General features: G+C 40.5%; 1 protein-coding gene across 1 annotated transcript in view; it reads left to right on the top strand.

Annotated features, from left to right (window-relative positions):
* The window catches only part of mta2 (metastasis associated 1 family, member 2), a 38,474-nt gene that overhangs the window by 12,603 nt on the left and 6,631 nt on the right, over positions 1–19,240 (top strand). Inside the window, exons 4-15 of the mRNA XM_055007830.1 lie at positions 9,519–9,636; positions 10,977–11,040; positions 11,188–11,305; positions 11,476–11,578; positions 12,190–12,289; positions 14,225–14,413; positions 14,557–14,631; positions 14,736–14,794; positions 14,909–15,009; positions 16,865–17,004; positions 17,149–17,377; positions 17,688–17,777. Coding sequence (XP_054863805.1) covers positions 9,519–9,636; positions 10,977–11,040; positions 11,188–11,305; positions 11,476–11,578; positions 12,190–12,289; positions 14,225–14,413; positions 14,557–14,631; positions 14,736–14,794; positions 14,909–15,009; positions 16,865–17,004; positions 17,149–17,377; positions 17,688–17,777 — 1,386 coding nt within the window. The remainder of the gene's footprint in view (positions 1–9,518; positions 9,637–10,976; positions 11,041–11,187; positions 11,306–11,475; positions 11,579–12,189; positions 12,290–14,224; positions 14,414–14,556; positions 14,632–14,735; positions 14,795–14,908; positions 15,010–16,864; positions 17,005–17,148; positions 17,378–17,687; positions 17,778–19,240) is intronic.

Raw genomic sequence — 19,240 nt, 5'->3', positions numbered from 1 at the left:
AGTTAAAATCAAGATTGAGATAAATATTCCTTCAGTTGTTCAGGGCTACAACTGTTGATTCTTTTTATCAACCAGATCTTCCTTTTCTGCATTTTTCTCCTGTTCCTCACTCATTTGACTGTGCACATATGGAGCCTGCATGCCAACAAACTCCATGTCTTCTAAATATAAATAAAACAATTTGATGTATCCAAGAGCCCTTAAATTGGAGTAAATGATATTCTATTAGACAGACTAGCCAATGAGAGAGAGTGTGAATTTTCTTTTTGTATCTTGCAGCAAAAAAAAAAAAAGTTGCAAGATGATATGTTAGATGTAGCTCTCCTTACTTTACACCACATTTTCTGCAATAAGACTACTGGTCATGCGAACATCACAATGTCGATGCTCAAATGGTAAAATGTGCAGCTTTAACTAAAACCCTGTTGACTGTTCGTGTTCAGCTTGAGAAGAGTGACTGAGAAGTTTCTGTGACAAAATGAACACTACTACTATCCACAGGCTCAATGAGAGAAATGATCTTTTTAAATTGAACCCACTAATTATTATTTAATGCACGAAGCAAGTGATGCTTTTGTGTTGTTCAGACATGAGTGACTTCAATGATAATATTTCTTACAACTGTAATTGGACATACCATGATTGTTACAGAAATAGTCACAGTATAAACCTATGACCCTTATGGTTTGGTCACAGTCCTATACTGATGCCTGGTGATCTCATCCTCCATGTGAAGGAAGACAAGCTCTTTAGACAATATCCAGTCATTTTTGCAATGGTTTTTCCTTGTGTTGCCATGCAGATTATTCAAAACTATTGCTCTTTGCAGTAACACAAACTGCTTCCGAATGATCACTTCTCTACACTGGCATGTTGTGCATGCCTGTCCATATGTATCTAATGCCACTACATTTGTTTAGATTCATCTCAAGCTGAAAGTGACATAAAAATGTCGCCAGGGTTGTGTCTGAATTACTGTTAGCTACCTGTTAATGAAAATCATGCTGCACTGTGTTTATTGGTCAGGCTTTTAATTTAACTGTGTGAATTCTGAATGTGTAAATCGATTTACTATATAGAGCATTAATATCCAGTGAATTTGTGAGTACCGGTTATACACTGCCGAGATCCTGACTTTTACAGAAAGGTGGCCAGAGTACTTATTCAGACATAAGACTGAACACATTGAATACCTGGATTCACTAGACTGAGACAACAGCATATCTCTCTGAATCTTTTATCTCGCTTACGTCTCTATCACCATTGTCCCTTTCAGCTGATTATATCAGCTGTCACTAATAATGTGTTCATGTTAAATAACAGTATATTAACTTCACAATAGGTCTGAAGGCCACATTGACACTTTCTGGCATTGCCTGATAGTGTGCTCTCTGCAACTGTCTGTACTCTGTACACCAACTGTCCTAGTTCAGTCTCCAGTTAAACTTTAATTCACATCTTGTTAGTATGTTAATTTATTAGCTGAAACCTCAGGGCCTTCATTGGGATTGAGCATCTTGTGTGTGTATATATGTACATTAGAGCTGGGACTTTAACACGTTCATTTTGACTAATTAATTACGGAAAAAATTAGGGCTGGGCGATAAATCGATTTTATCGATTAATTCGACTTTGTACTTAATGTTGATTTGTTTTAATGAAAATCGATTTTCTCATCAACATCCGCCACCAACGCCTTCCCGCTGGGCTCCCGTAGTTCAGAGTGCGCCTCCCTCCCCCCTGCGCTTGATACACAAACAACATGGCGGCGAGCGGCGCAGATCTAAAGGCACGTGTCCACTAGATGCGATTTTCCCGCACGGCAACGCACCACATCTGAAAATCACACGGACGGCGGGTGGTCACTAGCGGACCACAACATGGTCACATGACAGCGCTGAGCAACAGCAGGCCGGTACATGGTCACATGACTGAGCTTCCAGCTGGACAGTCCGGCAGATGATAAACACAGCGGCTCGGCCGCAAATTTTCCCTTTTATTTCAAAAACACGTCACCGAAAAGTATTTCTGAAAGCATTTGAGGCGAGAAGTAATCTGTGCAGCAGCTCAATCTGTCCTCGTTTTAGGTCACCGACGCCTAGTTTAGAAGTTTGAGGACAGTTTCACAATGCGTGGAATCTCCGCATGCTGCATCCAATTTGCATAAAGTAGAAGTCAGTCTACTTTATGCAAATGAGCTGCAGCCCTCTCCAGGTAAACACACTGGATCACAGCGGGAAACGCACCACAACCGGACCAGCATGCCACATGCAGCGCATTTCCAGCTTCAATCTGGTGTGTTTACCTGGACAGGGCCGCAGCTCATTTGCATTAAGTAGACTGGACTCCGGCATGAGGAGATTAGGTAGGGAGTAAAAAAAAAAATCGGATAAATCGTGAATCGGGATTTTTTTTTGTGAAAAAAATCGGAGATTTTTTTTTAAGGCCATATCGCCCAGCCCTAGAAAAAATAACACGTTAAAAAAAAAATTGTTTATGTAATGTCTATTCATTGAATCAGTCATCAACCAAAATTTATTTGAATTGAAAAATTTTGCTTATTGTGTCAAATATTCCTATTTGACAAAGATGTGATTATCGCAATTAATTATAAAGCCTCTAATTAATTAATTAATTAGATACATTTTATATTTATATATTTATATATATTTTTATATATATATATATATATATATATATATATATATATATATATATATATATATATATATATATATATACTTTTTTCCCCCTGCAGTATTATTGTCTCACTGTGTGGTTCATGCCCCACCCCCTTCACTCCACCTAATCCAGCCTGTGAGCCCAGTCTCCTCCTTGGGTGTGATCATAGAGCCAAGGAGATGGGAAGATGGAGGTAGTGGGGTGGTGCTAATGACATGCAGACTGCTGAAGACTGATCACATTCACTCATTACCCCCCAACACCACCTCCGCCTCCCTCCTCCTGGGCTGCAGTGCTCTAGACAAAGACATCTACACATACACATACACATACACATACACACACACACACACACACACACACACACACACACACACACTCTACACTTCAAAATGGATGCATTAATGCCATCTTTTCTTCTCTGTGCCCAGCTCCACAGAGTCTAAATGTTTGTTCACTGGTCATTTGTAGACAAGGATAGGATTTGACTGGATGCAATGATTGAATTTCATTCTGTGCTGTCACTGTGTCTGCTGGCATTTTGGACATTCTTATGCTTTTCAAGAGGCTGAGCAGTCAACCTTCCACACATGCTCTAATGTGGTGATGTGAGTGAGCTTAACCATACGAGCAACACTCAAGTCAGTGACACATTCATGCAAGTGTTTCTACAGATATTTATGGTAATGAGCCAAAAATCAAATGAAACAAATCTTTAAAAACATCCGTATATGTATCCATTACTACATTTATAGTATCTTACCAGTACTACATTCCTTTTATGTTATAGAAGAATTTCAGATGTGAAATTATTGGGCTTTGTGTTTTCAACCAGGACAAGAGTCATATAATTCCTCTCAGTTTGATTTGAATTTTGACTTTCCTCAGCATTGAAATGTTTGCAGCGTTGCTTTCTATTTAAGTGTGCCATTTAACACCTGAAGGTGAGTGGCCAAGCAGTGGGTTGGGTTTGTGCGAGCATGTTGTTAAACGTATTGATGAGACATGAAATACGATCCTGGAAATCCAGTTGTGGTACCGGAGAACCTACAAGCACATTCTCACAAACAGCTTTTTACTATGAACAATGCGGTCCTATATGAACACTCCTCCTAAAGTTGGAAGAGTTTCAGTTCTTTGAACTTTAGAGGATTTTGCATTTGTGTTTTTAGAACAAAATTACTGCTTTGAAGTTGGTGTGACTTCATGTACTACCATAAGCCAACCATAACATTTGATTGGCCAAAGCAGTGCCTTGCAGAATTAGATTATGCACACTGTAAGCACATAGACTGCATATGTGCCAGAAATGAAAGATGCTTAAAACAAATGCTTGCAAGGAGATTCTCTTTCATCTATACCTTTCATCATTCATCATTGATGAAATCAATCAAATGGAGGCGCTTTGATTTGTACATTCTTTCCATTACCGGTGCCCAAACAGTGGGAAATCCTCATTTCTCCAGACATCTTGTGCTACGTATGTCCCAAGTGCTCAGCACCCTCTTAGGAATAATAATTGACACAGTGCCACAGTCCAACCTGTAACTAACTGCTATACACTGTAAAGTCACTGGCAGCTTTTCAGAAACATCCATGGGAGCCCTGTCTTTTTCTGTGTCTGCTAAAGTCCTCTACACACTGTGCAATTTCAACAATCTTATAAATTTACAGCTTGATACACTGTACGACATGAATCTAATAATCTTTGGCCACAATGTGAAGTTTGCTGTGTGCTCATTGCACGATGAAAACGCAGCTGAATCGCAGCCTACGATGTATGTGAGTTGACGTGAATGCGCAATAAGCGTGCCCCGTCCATCCGGAAAAAATAAACAACCAATGCATAAACGGAGCACGTACAATCACAGGGAAAGTAGCAAAACATGAACGGATTTAATTTTTATTTAATTAATAACAAAAACTAAGTGCTATGGCCACTATTTACAGCGGTGTTTGTGTGTGTTTGCTAGCCGCTAACGCTAGGTTACTAACCTGGGAGCTGCAATTCCGCCACTATATCCTTCCACGCTTCATCCTTTTTTGTCCGGTTGTGGTACGAGCTGGAGGACACGTCAGAAAGGCAGGGCTTCTGCTGCAACAGCTCTACTAGGCTGTCTTCTTTGTATAAATCCCACATACTTGTTTTGATGCGTTTTACCGTTGTCGCCACAAATCGTCTATTTGGGTTTAGCGCCAGTGTCGCACTGATCACTACGTCATTTCATACTGCATTTCTGTTTATTAGTTGACATAGGTCACAGCAGCAGTCACACTGTGAGACGATCACCCCAAATTTCTGACACTGTCAGAATTTTATTTCAGCTTGTCTTTGGTCGCAAGACCATGACAACGGCTGTCCTTGAACCTGTCACAGTGTGCAACGTAGGACCACCGATTTAGAGCCATGACCAAAGATATCGGCACGATTCTCTCACAATTGTTATCTTTTGTGTGGGACAGCCGAAAATCGCAGTGTGTAGAAGCCTTAAGAGGGGTAATGTCCTATGTATGTATTGTAGCATATATAGACCCACATCTACTGTTTGCCTTTACAGTCGACATCAGCATACAGACACACTGTTGAACTGTTTGAAGCTGACATGTTAAACTCCACTGCAGACACAGACATGGACAGCTGTAGACATGAACTAGTAGTTGTTGGTACACTACTGCACTCGTGGAGTCGTCACTATGCTGTTGCAGAAACTCGGGGTTGCACTCAGGTGTATGTGAATGGATCTGGGCCGTCTTTCAAAAAACTGAGCAGATGATGAAATATGACCCTCACAATACTCATGGATGTGAAAAGCAAGACCCCGACTAAAGTAAAAGTAAGTTTGATGACAAGAGTCCATTAGCAGAGTTGTTTTCTCAGCCTTACTGGTACACTCAAGTGGGTGCTTTCCCTAAAAAAAATAAAAATGTCTGCTTGGCACAACCAGAAAAGTGCGTGTTTTAGGTTTAGCTGCCTTACTAATACTGATACTGATATAGAAGTTGTTCTAAATCTGTCAGAGACACACAGTGTTGTCTGTGACCAAGTCTGTCCAGGTCTGGCTCTGCCCGTTATGACCCTGCAACAGTGATGAAGTGTACCAGCACACTCTCTCCGCTGCTGCTTATTGCTAGTAAACCTCGCCTTATCTGCTCACTTCTTTCATTATTGCTCTCCTCCTCTTCCTCCTTCTACACACACACACACACACACACACACACACACACACACACACACACACACACACACACACACACACACACACACGCACACGAGTTGTTTGTGCAGAAGAAAAGGCCCTTGATCTGTCCCCGAGGGCCACAGCACGCAATGAGTTAATTTTGACTTGCCTTGTGTCTTTGTCAGAACGAAGAAAGTGTGTGTGCGTGTGTCTGCAAATGTGTGTGTATGTGTCTGCAAATGTGTGTGCGCTTCTCCTTGCATGTGTGTGATTTTGTGTGTGTGTTTGTAGAAGTGTGTTGCTAAGACCCTGCCACTCCTTCTGTGTATATACTGGTTTCTTCTTTTGTGTGTGTGTGTGTGTGTGTGTGTGTGTGTGTGTGTGTGTGTGTGTGTGTGTGTGTGTGTGTGTGTGTGTGTGTGTGTGTGTGTGTGTGTGTGTGTGTGTGAGTGTGTGAGTGTGAGAGGAGTTGGGGATACATGTTGGGGGGGGATGGGCGCCTCAGGTTTGGTATACAGGGTTTCCTACTTTGTCTGGCAGGGACTAGCCGGACAGGGGGAGGAGGGGGGAGGGGGTTGAGAGGTTAACAGAAAAGGGGTGTGGCTTAAGGTACCGTCCCTCTCACTATCTCTCTTTGAGTCTCTCTCTCTCCCCCCCTCTCCCTCTCCCCTGTGCCCTCACTGACAGGGTTTCCTGTGGCTGAGTGCAGGGGCGGAGTCCACGGAGATGGAGCGAAATAGTCCCTCCCCTCCAGCTTGCAACAAATTACTCACCCGCCTGAAATTAGGAATGCGCATTCTAGTGGCCAGACACACACACACATGAACACACACAGGCAACTGTTTATGGCTTCACTTTTTCTCATCTTTTACTTGCCGGAAACATTGTTGCCACATGAGTGCTAATTTCTAAAAAAAAAAATGCCATTGCTTTACAGGAAGTCCACTAACAACTCTGAGCCTGTGTGTGAAATTAAGTTCAGTTTAAATTCATACATTTCTTCTGAAAGGCTCAATTATAGAAAGCACAGTTGGAAACATTCAGGAGCACTTTTCTCTTGCTGTTACTCTTATGAACCTTTGAACTCTTTGAAAGTGCTATACAGAGGGTTACTAAGAGGTAAAGTAAAAATGAACCCAGAGGAAAATAATAAAGTCATTGCATACAAGTCGCTTTATAAACGTAGTGATCTGAGACTTCAGGCTGTGTTCAGACTACAGATCAGCCGATTATCGACTTAGTTGATTATTAAGGCCGATGTTTAATATACAACATTGTTATTTTAATTGATCGACTGCTTCTAAATTTATGTGCTGCTTTCGCTCTGACACAGCCACCTCTCTCTGTCTTTGTCTCTGCAGTCACTCTATGGTCTCAAGCAATGTCACATCCACAGCACTATGTAGTTGGTTACATGCACAAGCAACAGCAAATCACTTCTTTACACAGAGGGACAAACAAGAGCATTTACAGAGCAGAACAGCTCCGGTAAAGTAGCTGGGAGGTGTGGTGGCAGATACTGCTGAAGTTGTAATAAACATTGTAGTCTTCCTCTTACACAGGAAAGGCCCTAATAATTCACTTGTTGGTGTTAGCAAGAGCTGCAAATGGAATTTGTTTTGCCGACGGTCTTAGATTAAGGCTATCACTACTAAAAGGTTTGCTGTGCTTCTTATCCTGCGGCTAAAGCTGTCTGGAGTACCATAACCTCTTTGTAAAGTAAGATTAACTTTTTCAGTCTGTTCTGACAGCCACGTCTCTCTAGCAGATACACAACCCACAAAAACTGAAGCACAACCATCACTATAAATCTGGACATTAGATGCTTTCAGTGTCTAAGGGTATATTAACAGATAGCAGCTAAGTTAGGAGGGAGCCTCACATTATCCCATAATAGTGTCTGAAAAATAATAAGGGGCAATAAAAGTGGTAGAATAGAAAAATTAAGAAAACAGAGAAGATCAGAATATCGCTTAATCCTTGACGCTGACTAGTCAAATGAGTGCTCATTCTTTAATATATACTATGACGGGACATGGATGGATGGTAGACGCTATCATTAAATGGTATTGATGTATATCATGACACTGATTTTTGATTAATCCAGCTAATTTAATATCTAAAAGAAATGTTACATAAAAATATATATGACATGTTTTCCATGCAGGTTGAAGTAGTGCTCTTATTTTGCCCAGTGAATGTTTACATTTTAAAAATACCACGTTTTATCGTCTGCACCCCCCAGTAGTAAAAATAGGCATAGTAATATGTTAATTTCACCACAAGAGAAGCTTGATATATCATCTGCAATTAGTTGAATAAGCCATGCACGCATATTTACATCAACGATAGGATATAAAAAAGGAAAATACTGGTGTATCAGCATCCCTAACACAAATAATACACCAAGAAGGGACAAAAAAAAAAAACGAAAATATTGGTGTATCGGCATCCCTAACACAAATAATACACCAAGAAGTGAATAAATAACACACAGTATGGCAAAAACGATGAGTCATTGTATTGCAATGTTTGCCAACCTGTTGCCCAACCCTAACTTCCAGATGTTGGCACAAAGTATTTATAATTGCTCTGGCAGTTTTGTCACCCGCTTGTGATGTAGTTTTAATCTTAAATTTGCTCAGTTCATTTTTGTTAAATGTTTTAATAAAGTTTATGTAGTCACGTTGTCGATCAGTGGCTTTCAGCTAGAGCCAATGTAAACGAGGCGAGCCAAAGTCTACTAGGACAGCATTACTGTAGCCAAGTAGCCAATGAAATGAAGCCATGTTTGCGAGTGTCTTTCCTGTCCCTTATTTTTTATACGTTAATAGTGTCCATGTGACTCTGCTACTCATTCAGAAACGGTTTCACTCACTTCACTCCCCACCCATTCTTGTAAACGTGATGTATCAGCAATGCCTGGAGGTCATGAGGTGGTGGTTGTACTTTGTCATAGTTTGTGTTTACAAAATGAACACTGAATGATTGTCATTTTCTTAACTTTTCAGAGATGGAGAATTCTGTCTCATAATATTTTAAACAGTAATGCAGTTTTTTCGAGTTTCATCAGCCTTCATGACTCTGTTACGCTTTCTGTCCTTGGTGGACTGAATCACTTCATCCTACCTGAACTTAAAGCACCATGTCACACATCATTCTTGCATCTTTGTGACATAGGACTGTTTGTGGTCACTTTATGCCTCATTAGTAAAGAAGGTAGTGCAAAACAGAAGGATTGGGACCCAGAAAGGAAAATCTAATGAGAAGCTAATCCAATGAGGAAACTGCCAACTGTTGAAATGTTCACAGTGACAGGATCCATATTTTGTTGCAAAACTCAGTAGATGTATTACTAATGTGTACAGTAGCAACTGCTGCCTGGGGCCAGCAGACATTAGTAGGGGCGCTCTATGAATGCTGTGGGTGTTGGCAGGGCATGGTTTGACTTGAAGCATTCATTTAACCTCCTGTCACTGCATTGAAGTGCAGCTGTAAGAACTTTTTGACCCATGTTTTACTCATGGGTTGCAGATCAGTTTTAAATCTCTAATCATGGAGGAGGTACTTGAATTCTGTATGCTCCCATTTAGTGTGTGTTGTATGATGTTTGTCATGTCACTATAAATGCTGACGATGATGTGTCTGTGTTTGTAGGAGAATTTGAGGAGGAGTCGAAGCAGCCGACACTGTCTGAACAACAGAAACACCAGCTCAAACACAGAGAACTCTTCTTGTCTCGACAATTTGAATCTCTACCTGCTACTCACATACGGTATGTGTTTGCTAGCAGGAGCTTCTGACAGACATGGAGCTCAGACACCTGCCATGCACAGTTAGGACTTAACTGCTGAGAAAATGGTCCTTGCTGCAGCTATTCTTAGCTATTAAGGCAGTGATATGTTCTGCCCCTGCACAGGCCATCTCTTTTTATTTCCTTTTCAGAAAGAGTTGTTGCTCATCTTGTATCCATTAGCTGTTGATGAATGAATATTTAAGTGATAGAATGACAGCGAATAAAAGAGATGTAGACTAAGTCACTTGTTCACCCTACTAATAATGCTGTTAACTTGAACCTCAACTTGAACTTGAAGCGGCTGCACCAGTTGCTACTACACTGCTGTTCAAAGGTTTGGGGTCACTTAGAAATGTCCTTATTTTTGAAAGAAAAGCAGTTTTTCAATGAAGATAACATTAAATCAATCAGAAATACAGTCTAGACATTGTTAATGTGGTAAATGACTATTCTAGCTGGAAACAGCTGATTTTTAATGGAATATCTACATAGAGGTACAGAGGAACATTTCCAGCAACCATCACACCTGTGTTCTAATGCTACATTTTGTTAGCTAATGGTGCTAAAAGGCTAATTGATGATTAGAAATCCCTTGTGCAGTTATGTTAGCACATGAATAAAAGTGTGAGTTTTCATGGAAAACATGAAATTGTCTGGGTGACCCCAAACTTTTGGACGGTAGTGTGTTTATATAATAGATTCCACAAGAGTTTCATCCAAAGCAAGTCTTTGGGAACAGGGAGAAACTATTTGGAACACAGTAACAAGAGGGTGTACGTAAAAACAGTACCAACAAGAATGCAAGCTGTTATCAGAGCCAAAGGCGGTCATACAAAATATTAACATTTTTGGTGAATGTATGTGAATAAGGACTGTTTAGTTCAAGTCAAGTCAACTTTATTAATGTCGCACATTTAAAAAAATTGACCAAAATACTTTACAGTTCAAAATAGAAAACAAGACATAATGTACTTGTTCCAGTTTACCTAATAAATAGCAATACAGTTTTTAGTTTAAAAAAGTTTTTGACAGATTTCTAAAATACCTGGTTCATATTTGGGCAGCCTGGAGTTAGAAACAGTTAAGTTTTAAATGCAACAGACTGGCACGTACATATTTGTCTATAAACTGTCACTGTATTGATGTTCTGTGAGTTTCTTTGTTTCTATATACTAAAAGTGTAATTTATAGGCCACATCGGTATAGTGGTTACACTGTGGTTGGCAGTAATTTTTTGATCAATTGCCATTTTCTATCCTGAGACTATGGATAGTTTGTACATGTTTCACTTAGACATTCTTGCCTCACTGTGTCCTCAGGGGGAAATGTAACGTCACTCTCCTCAATGAAACCGACGTTTTGACTGGATACCTGGAGAAAGAAGTAAGACACCATCTGTTCATTTGTCATGAGCACATTACTGTGGTTCCTGTTTAGTGTCTTTCATGTGTTTCACATTATACAGTGTGAAAGCTGTTAGAGCATAAAACAGTGGGGAAGCAACTGTAACCTTTGGTGTGTTCTGTCTAGGACTGTTTCTTCTACTCGTTGGTGTTCGACCCTGTTCAGAAGACCCTCCTGGCAGACCAGGGCGAGATCCGAGTCGGCTCTAAGTACCAGGCTGAAATTCCTGACAAGCTAGCAGAGGGTGAGCAGCGCGCTAAAAACTGGAAATACCTGGCAAACTAATATAATGGCTTTCGTTGTTATTTGAGTCGTCTCCACCAAAAAGCCAACTTAAATAAATCAGAAACACAAGGAGTTTACCTTCCTAAGTGCCCAGTAGCAAATGTTGAACCCAGTTCCTCTGTGATGCAGGTGAATCAGACAACCGGGTCCAGGAAAAGCTGGAGACCAAGGTGTGGGACCCCAACAACCAACTCAAAGACCCTCAGATTGACCAGTTCTTGGTGGTGGCAAGGTAATGCTTATCTGCCATCTGTCACCCAGCCTGCATCATCATCACTAGATCTTGTTGCTATGGCAACTCCTGAATCTACCGTCAGCAGGACAGCTTTTCTGGAGAAAATGCATGAATTGCAGCCCCTGTGATAACTTCCCATAGTAGGAAGCTCTGTTTTCTACTGGTCGTTACATGTATGATTAGCTTCAAGACTTTAATCTGTAATCATAAAGTTATGATTGTTAAGAAGTTGAGGAGAATATCTGTCACTGATGGTATGCTGAATTCTGACCAGGACATAATGGTGGCAAAAGTTTTAATACAACACATCAACATAACATTGGAATATGTTCTGATCACTTAGTTGTGGTAGTAGGTGGTATTATAGTGCCTCAGGGGAATTTATTTGGTCTACGCTTTGGGTCATTTTTAAAATAAAATAAAAAAACTGCCAAGTTTGCTTTTGGAGGGAATCACCCCGTTCCCAATGAATTGGTCCAAACACTCCCTCTACTGGTGATTTCATGTAACGTTAACTCATTGCACACATATCTCTATTAACAGTGTAAATGTTTCCTAGTTTTAAATCGAGGACTGATAGATCACTGGCAGTTACTTGTTTATTTTAGAGCTGTGGGGACGTTTGCTCGGGCCCTGGACTGCAGCAGCTCCATCCGCCAGCCCAGCCTCCACATGAGTGCAGCTGCAGCCTCCAGAGACATCACACTGGTGAGACAGACACACTAAAAACCATTTAAACCAAGCCTTTAAATTCAAGACCATTGTGTTTATGTTTGTGCATTTATTTCTTACCTGCGGGAATGATATTATCTCTTCAATTTCAATTAAATTCCATTTTATATATATAACTAAATCAAAAATTTCACCTTGAACAGCGCTTGTTGACATTTGGGAGGAAATATTCCATTCTAATGAAAAGAAACTTGACTCTCAACAGGTTGGGGTGAGGGGAGAGCACAGAGAGAAAAGATGAGCATTGAGAAACAGCAAACAAACGCTGAACAGCTTGGTGAAACCAGTAATTGCAGATCAGGAACATGCAGCTCTGGAGCCAGAAACACTGTCAAAGTGAAATTAAGAATAGTAGAGGAAAGGTGCATAATGTACCACTGAAAGTACCCCAGCAGCCTGGACCTCCTGCAGCATGCTAAGGGATGGTTCAGAGTCACCTGAGCCAGCCCTAACTGTAAGCTTTATAAAAAAGGAAGTTTTAAGCTTAATCTTAAAATTCAAGAAGATGTTTGCTAACTATCAGCTGGTTTCACAGTAAAGGAGCCTGATAGCCAAAGGCCATGACTCCTGTTCTACTTTTGGAAACTGTAGAAACCAAAAGTGAGCATGTGCTCTGAAAGCAAAATGTTTTATTGGCTTAAAGATATGATAGAGATTAGCTATTAATGAGTTTGTGGGGAGGATTTTGAATTCTGTTCTCTTTCACAGGAAGTCAATGAAGAGAAGCAAATATGGAGCAAATGTGATTTCTTGTAGTTCCTGTCAGTACCCACTATTTTGGTTGAGCTGGAAGGTTTTCAGAGTTATTGAGACTCTCTAATACATATGGACATCTTGTTGAGACCCAAATGTGACAAGATTTTTTTTTTCTTTAGCTTTTGTGATTTAATTATGAAGTGAATCTTCTGATGATAAACTTTGTGGATTTTCCAGTCTTTACTGACATAGATTTCTAGCTTAGTTTCAAGTATACAGCTGCTATTTGATGTCACATTTTATGAAGCCAGGCCCCGTTACTGTGTTCCTCCACTGTGTTTTGCAAAGGAGCTTTTTGAAACCAAAGTGTCTCCACACTGTTTATGTTTTCTTAGTATGTGCAACAGCTAAAATATATATGTTTGTTGTAAACAAAAATACAGATGTAGCATGTAAATGGTCTTCTTTTCTGACTTAAAGAAAAAACTCAGAAACTTATTACTATAGCTCAGGTAAGAAAATGATTAGATTCTTTTTTTTAAGCCATTCAGCTGGTAGCAAATTCTTGACTATTAATCTACGTAGTCAGGTGTGGCTTTAAAAGGACCTTGATCAGATAGCGTGACTCGTATACAGTCACTCCTTTGACCAGTGACTATAAATGCTGCTTTATTTAAATGCTACATGTGACAAGTGAAGGACTAGAAGAGGCACGCTGTATCTGAAACCAGGCACTTGAATACTCAGAAATCCGCCATTATTGTCTCTGAAATTGTTTTAGACAGCGTGGTAAGACAGACAAATTGCCACATGATGCTCTGGATCAACGTGTTCAACAACATGATTGTGTTCATCCAAAATCTCCCCCAACTTTACTCAGCCCGACCTCTTTGATCCTTATGCTTCACAGATATGTGACATGTTAATGAAAATTTTGAGGACTTCTATGACTTTACTGTGGATCTGTCCGCTATCTTTCCCACCATTGGTTGTTTCATAACATCCATGCTGTTGTTGTGGTGCCATGTGTGTGCAACAAATACTTATTCCCCCATGATAAGAATGGGTAAAATGTAACAACAATATTACATGCTGTGTTTGTTTTGTTGTTCAGTTTTACAAAATACAAAATTTCCTGCTAAGAAGAACTGAGCTGTAATGATAGTATTTCATTTAATATTTCACCTCTTGCCTCTACCTTCTCTCTGCCCTCAGTTCCATGCTATGGACACATTGCAGAAGAACAACTATGACCTGGCCAAGGCCATGTCCACCCTAGTTCCTCAGGGGGGTCCGGTGCTGTGCCGTGATGAGATGGAGGAGTGGAGTGCCTCTGAGGCCATGCTGTTTGAAGAGGCTCTGGAAAAATACGGCAAAGACTTTAATGATATCCGCCAGGATTTTGTACGCTCCCCCTCTCTTTTATCTTTTAAAGTATACATGTGGAGGTGTAGTAGTGATAATATTGATGTCAAATTGAAGCTTTTCACTGTTAAAACTGTACTATGTGTATCCTGCTTAGTCGATGTTTTCTTCTTTTCCTTCAGCTGCCGTGGAAGTCACTAGCCAGCGTGGTCCAGTTCTACTACATGTGGAAGACCACCGACCGCTACATCCAACAGGTTCATCTACAGCAAGCAACACAACACCAAAAAGCACTGTTGGATTTGATTTTATATGTATGTTTCCATCAAGATTCTCACAAACTCCAAACGTTATCTCTCAGAAACGACTAAAGGCAGCAGAGGCAGATAGCAAGCTGAAGCAGGTGTACATCCCCACCTAGTGAGTATTAATGTCAACTGCTACAAAAAGAAACTTCTTCAGTTAAAACTCCTCGGTTATATTTGCCATCAGAATAACTCCCTTTTTTTCTCCTAACTCTCCTCTTTTCACCAGCACCAAACCCAACCCCAATCAGATTATGGTGCCAGGCAGCAAGCCTGGAATGAATGGGGCATCAGGCTTTCAGAAAGGACTCAGCTGTGAGAGCTGCCATAGTAAGTTCACACTCTGAAGTCAGCACCTGAACTACATTTGAGTGTAGGCTTGTGAGTGCAGGAAAAAAAAATACACTGGATTTTGTTGTGTCTTGAACATTCCAGACCGAAATCTTTTGAAAACAGAGTAGTAAAAATACCCAGATATTATCTAGTCTGCATTATACTGATCGTCACCATTCCAGTTGTCTGTGTTGTCCACATAGCCCCATCAGGAGGAATATGTTAATTACAGCTAAAACCCAGAAGCTGCAGTGTAACTCCTAAACACACAGCTCCAACTTCAGCATCAATGGTGTCATCAAAAACAGTGCTGATGTTCAACTGTTTTTATTGTATTGTCTAAGACTGGAAATTCAGTAAAAATTTTGATCAAACAAGGCACACATCCCTTCATATAAACACATGAACGTAAATGCATACGTTTCCTGACCAGCAGTGCACAGACACTGTTCTAAATAAAAGTGAATTTTAAAAAAATTCAGCCACTGAGGCTGCGTCTGTTGGCTGATGTTGGAAGATATGAACATCTATTGTTACCTTTAGAAGAGGGCTGTTTGTGAGGTTTCACAGGCATCCAATGAGGTGCAATCAAAATGTTATGAGACCATTCTTCATATTTTTTTTTTATATTTTATTTTAAGGGGTTTTTTTTGGCCTTTTTTACATATAGAACAGTGGAGAGAGACAGGAAACGTGGGTAGAAGAATGGGGGAATGACATGCAGTAAATGGCCGTGGGCTGGATTCAAACCCATGACCGCTGCGTCGGGGACCCTTGCCTGTGGGTCGCCCACTCAGCCAGCTGAGCTATCTGGCTGCCCGAGACATTCTTATTATGTGCATACTGAGCGTGGTAAGGTCGTGTGGGTCACAGGTGCAGACAGTAACTGTTATGGGTGAGGACTGTATGTGACATCGTGCAGCCAGGTGACAATTGTATTTTCTCCATGGACCTCAAACAAAGAGAAAACACTTTCTGTGTCATTCAGCAACTAGAATGACCTTCATAATCAAAAATCATCACTGGTGACTAGGCCCGAGTCTGCAGCTCCAACCTAGAAACCAAACAGGCAATTTTTACAGTGGAAGAGTCCGCAATCTTCAAGATCAGTTAGGAGCACCAGGAATCTGCTCATAACTTTCATGTGGTTATGTACCGGGAACTAATCCACTGGGAACAGACTCTTGAGGCAGTGTTCTTCTGTAGTGCCCTGAGGTGTCTAAGGGTTAATATTAAGCAGAAGCAATCTGAACTTTCAGTGTTTGTGTGCTCTAACTGCCCTGTGCACCCTGTCACATTGTGATGCTTACGCAGAGATTTTCTGTCCATAACACCACAATTGTCAATTTCCACCTGCTCTACTTGTCAGATTTGGCTAGCTGTGGCTTCTTCTTCCTCCCCATCCTGAAATCCAAGTTGAATAGTTGTTGATCTGGCACAGTGGAGGAAATCCAGCACTTTTTGTAAACTGTGTTTGATATCCTTACATAGCAAGATGTTTGTTTGAAGGGAACGGTGGCCAAAGTGAAATCAAGTTGGGTTTTTGATTTTTATAAATGCTGTCATGGACTTTCTGATCTTACTTTGTATTCTGTTGTGACCATAATGTATGTAAGAGTTTATTTTGCACTATTTCACTGGTTACTTATTTTCTATTCCCATTGCTAACAAATGGAGCAACGTTTATATTTGCGCCCAAAAATAAAGATGCAAACTTTGGTGTCATTTCAATAAACTAGTGCACATCTGAAAACAAGTGCTGAGCTGAATGTTTGATCTGTTTAGGCTATCAAATAGTTACGGATCACCCACCAGAGATGCTAACTCACTAATTCCTTTCTCATCAACCCAGCGGCCCAGTCTCCACAGTGGTATGCCTGGGGACCCCCAAACATGCAATGCCGACTGTGCGCCTCCTGCTGGATCTACTGGAAGAAGTACGGAGGTCTGAAGACCCCCACACAGCTAGAGGGTGCTGCTAGAGCTGGCTCTGTAAGTCTATTTTTTCAGTCAGATCTTAGCACGGAAATCAATTGTAAGTTGTTCATGAACAATGTTCCCAAACTGACCCGCCTCAAGGTGTGTTGCATTTAATGAAAAGCCTCCTCATAGCATCCCTTCCTTCTGTCTATCCAGGAACCAGGCCCCCGCAGTCACATGACCCGTCAGGAGGTCCAGGGCATGTCACCGTTCACCCGCAATGAGGGTCGAGCCAAACTGCTGGCCAAGAACCGCCAGACCTTCATTCTGCAGACCACCAAGCTGACCCGCATTGCCCGGCGGGTGTGTGAGGATATCCTGCAGCCGCGGCGTGCAGCACGACGGCCCTACGCCTCAATCAATGCCAACGCTGTCAAGGCTGAATGTATGGACACAGATACACAATACTCACACATGAATTATACTGATTATTGTTACGTATGCGGTTCATTATGACATCGTTTATGTGATCAACACGTGTACAGTCTACATTCTGAAAATCCTTCCAAGCCCATTTAACCTACTAAGTCAAGGTTTAAGAAGCTCAGTATGCCATACTACAGTTTTAAACATTCATTGATAGTTTTAAATGTTCGGCGCTTTTAAACTAACAACTGAAAGTAAATTGATTGTGTTCTGAGCCAGCCCCATCTAATGTTCTACTAATGTTTGACTTGATATGTTTGTTTCTTCAGGTATGATCAGGCTGCCCAAAGCCACAAAAACTCCTCTAAAGAGCAAGCTGGTGCCTCGACAGTCACTGGCCGCCATAGTGAAGGATTTAGGTGAGGACACATATGGCCACAACTCCTCTTTGTAACACTCCGGGTTTATGCAGAGCATTAAAAAGCATTAATAGTCATTAAATTGATTTTGTGAAAATTAAGGCCTTAAATGGCATTAAAACCATTAAATTTGATTCTCAGTGGCATTAAAAATTCTTTCTACAGTTTTCAAGAAAAATCTTTGATAATAATAATATGTAATTATGGACTGTGATTTGTGAGATAGGTGCATCTGTGTAAACATGCCAAAGCATTGCAATAATTGTTCTGGCCGGTCGGGTACAATTGCCAAAAACTGCATGTTTGGAAAGTGGCCGGCAGGCTGGACCAGGTGGAGGATAGCGGTGAAATGGGGAAATGCATTTTCCAGCAAAAGTGGCTCGGAAACGTGGAATTCAGAGAATGACTACAGCCCTTGGGTGGTCAGGGGTGGTTTCCCGATTCAGAAATAGTGAAATGTAGGGACAGTTTTCATATAAAAATCATCTTTTACAAAAAAAACAAACCTGTGTAATTTGTTGTGCTCACGGTCATGGCATTAAAATTTTTAGTCTGGCATTAAAATGGCATTAAAAAGCATTAAATTTGACAGGCGGATTTCTGCAGAAACCCTGACACTCTAAATATCAAACATCTACAAATTAATGTTCAGTACATTTTGTCTCAACTGGTCTCATACAGCCCACAGATCTATATAAAAATATAATAATAATATATATAATAATACAAATATAATAATACAAATATAATAATACAAATATTACCTATATTATAGCTGACTGTGGACCTATAAAGGCACTGAGTAGGTGAATTGAACTGGTGCAGCTGATTCAGTTTCATGCCAATGAAAAGCACTGTGGTTCATATTGCTCTTCTTCTCTTCTTCTCAAACCTTTACAATGACCTCCTGTTTATCAAAGAACTGATTTTAAATTCTGCAGCTGGTTGATAAAGCACTGATTGACGGATCTGGGGATCTGCTGCTGTGTTATGAATCGTCCAGACCTCTCAGGTGTTCATCTAGGATAGGTCTATTTGCTGGTCCTAGAGCCCACGTTGACAATTGAAAGCGCCATTCAGTTTTAAAGCTAAATCTGAACAACCTCCCAGAATCCTCAGGTCTTCTCCAGCCCTCTATTCTTCTCAGGGATTAAGACTTTTTGCCACTGCCATTAATTGTCTGTCATATAAATAAATGATTAAAATAAAATAAAATTTGGGACAATGCATTAATATCCTATACTGTACTGTAGCTGCACTGCAATTTTATTCTCAAGTTTCATGTTATATTCAACTTCACAATTTTTTAATCTTATGTTTTTCTTATTTGCACTCGGTGTGCTAGTTTTTATATTTGTTTCATATCTTGTCTTAAAGCCTTTTATGTGTTAGATAAAGCACTTTCTAAATGCCTTGTTTTGTGTAATATGCTGTACAGATAAGATGAACTGTCCTTGCTACTT

The sequence above is a fragment of the Amphiprion ocellaris genome, chromosome 23, assembly GCF_022539595.1.
Source record: "Amphiprion ocellaris isolate individual 3 ecotype Okinawa chromosome 23, ASM2253959v1, whole genome shotgun sequence".
Lineage (NCBI taxonomy): Eukaryota > Metazoa > Chordata > Actinopteri > Pomacentridae > Amphiprion > Amphiprion ocellaris.
Note: the sequence above shows the minus strand (reverse complement) of the source record. Positions and strands in the feature narration are given on the sequence as shown.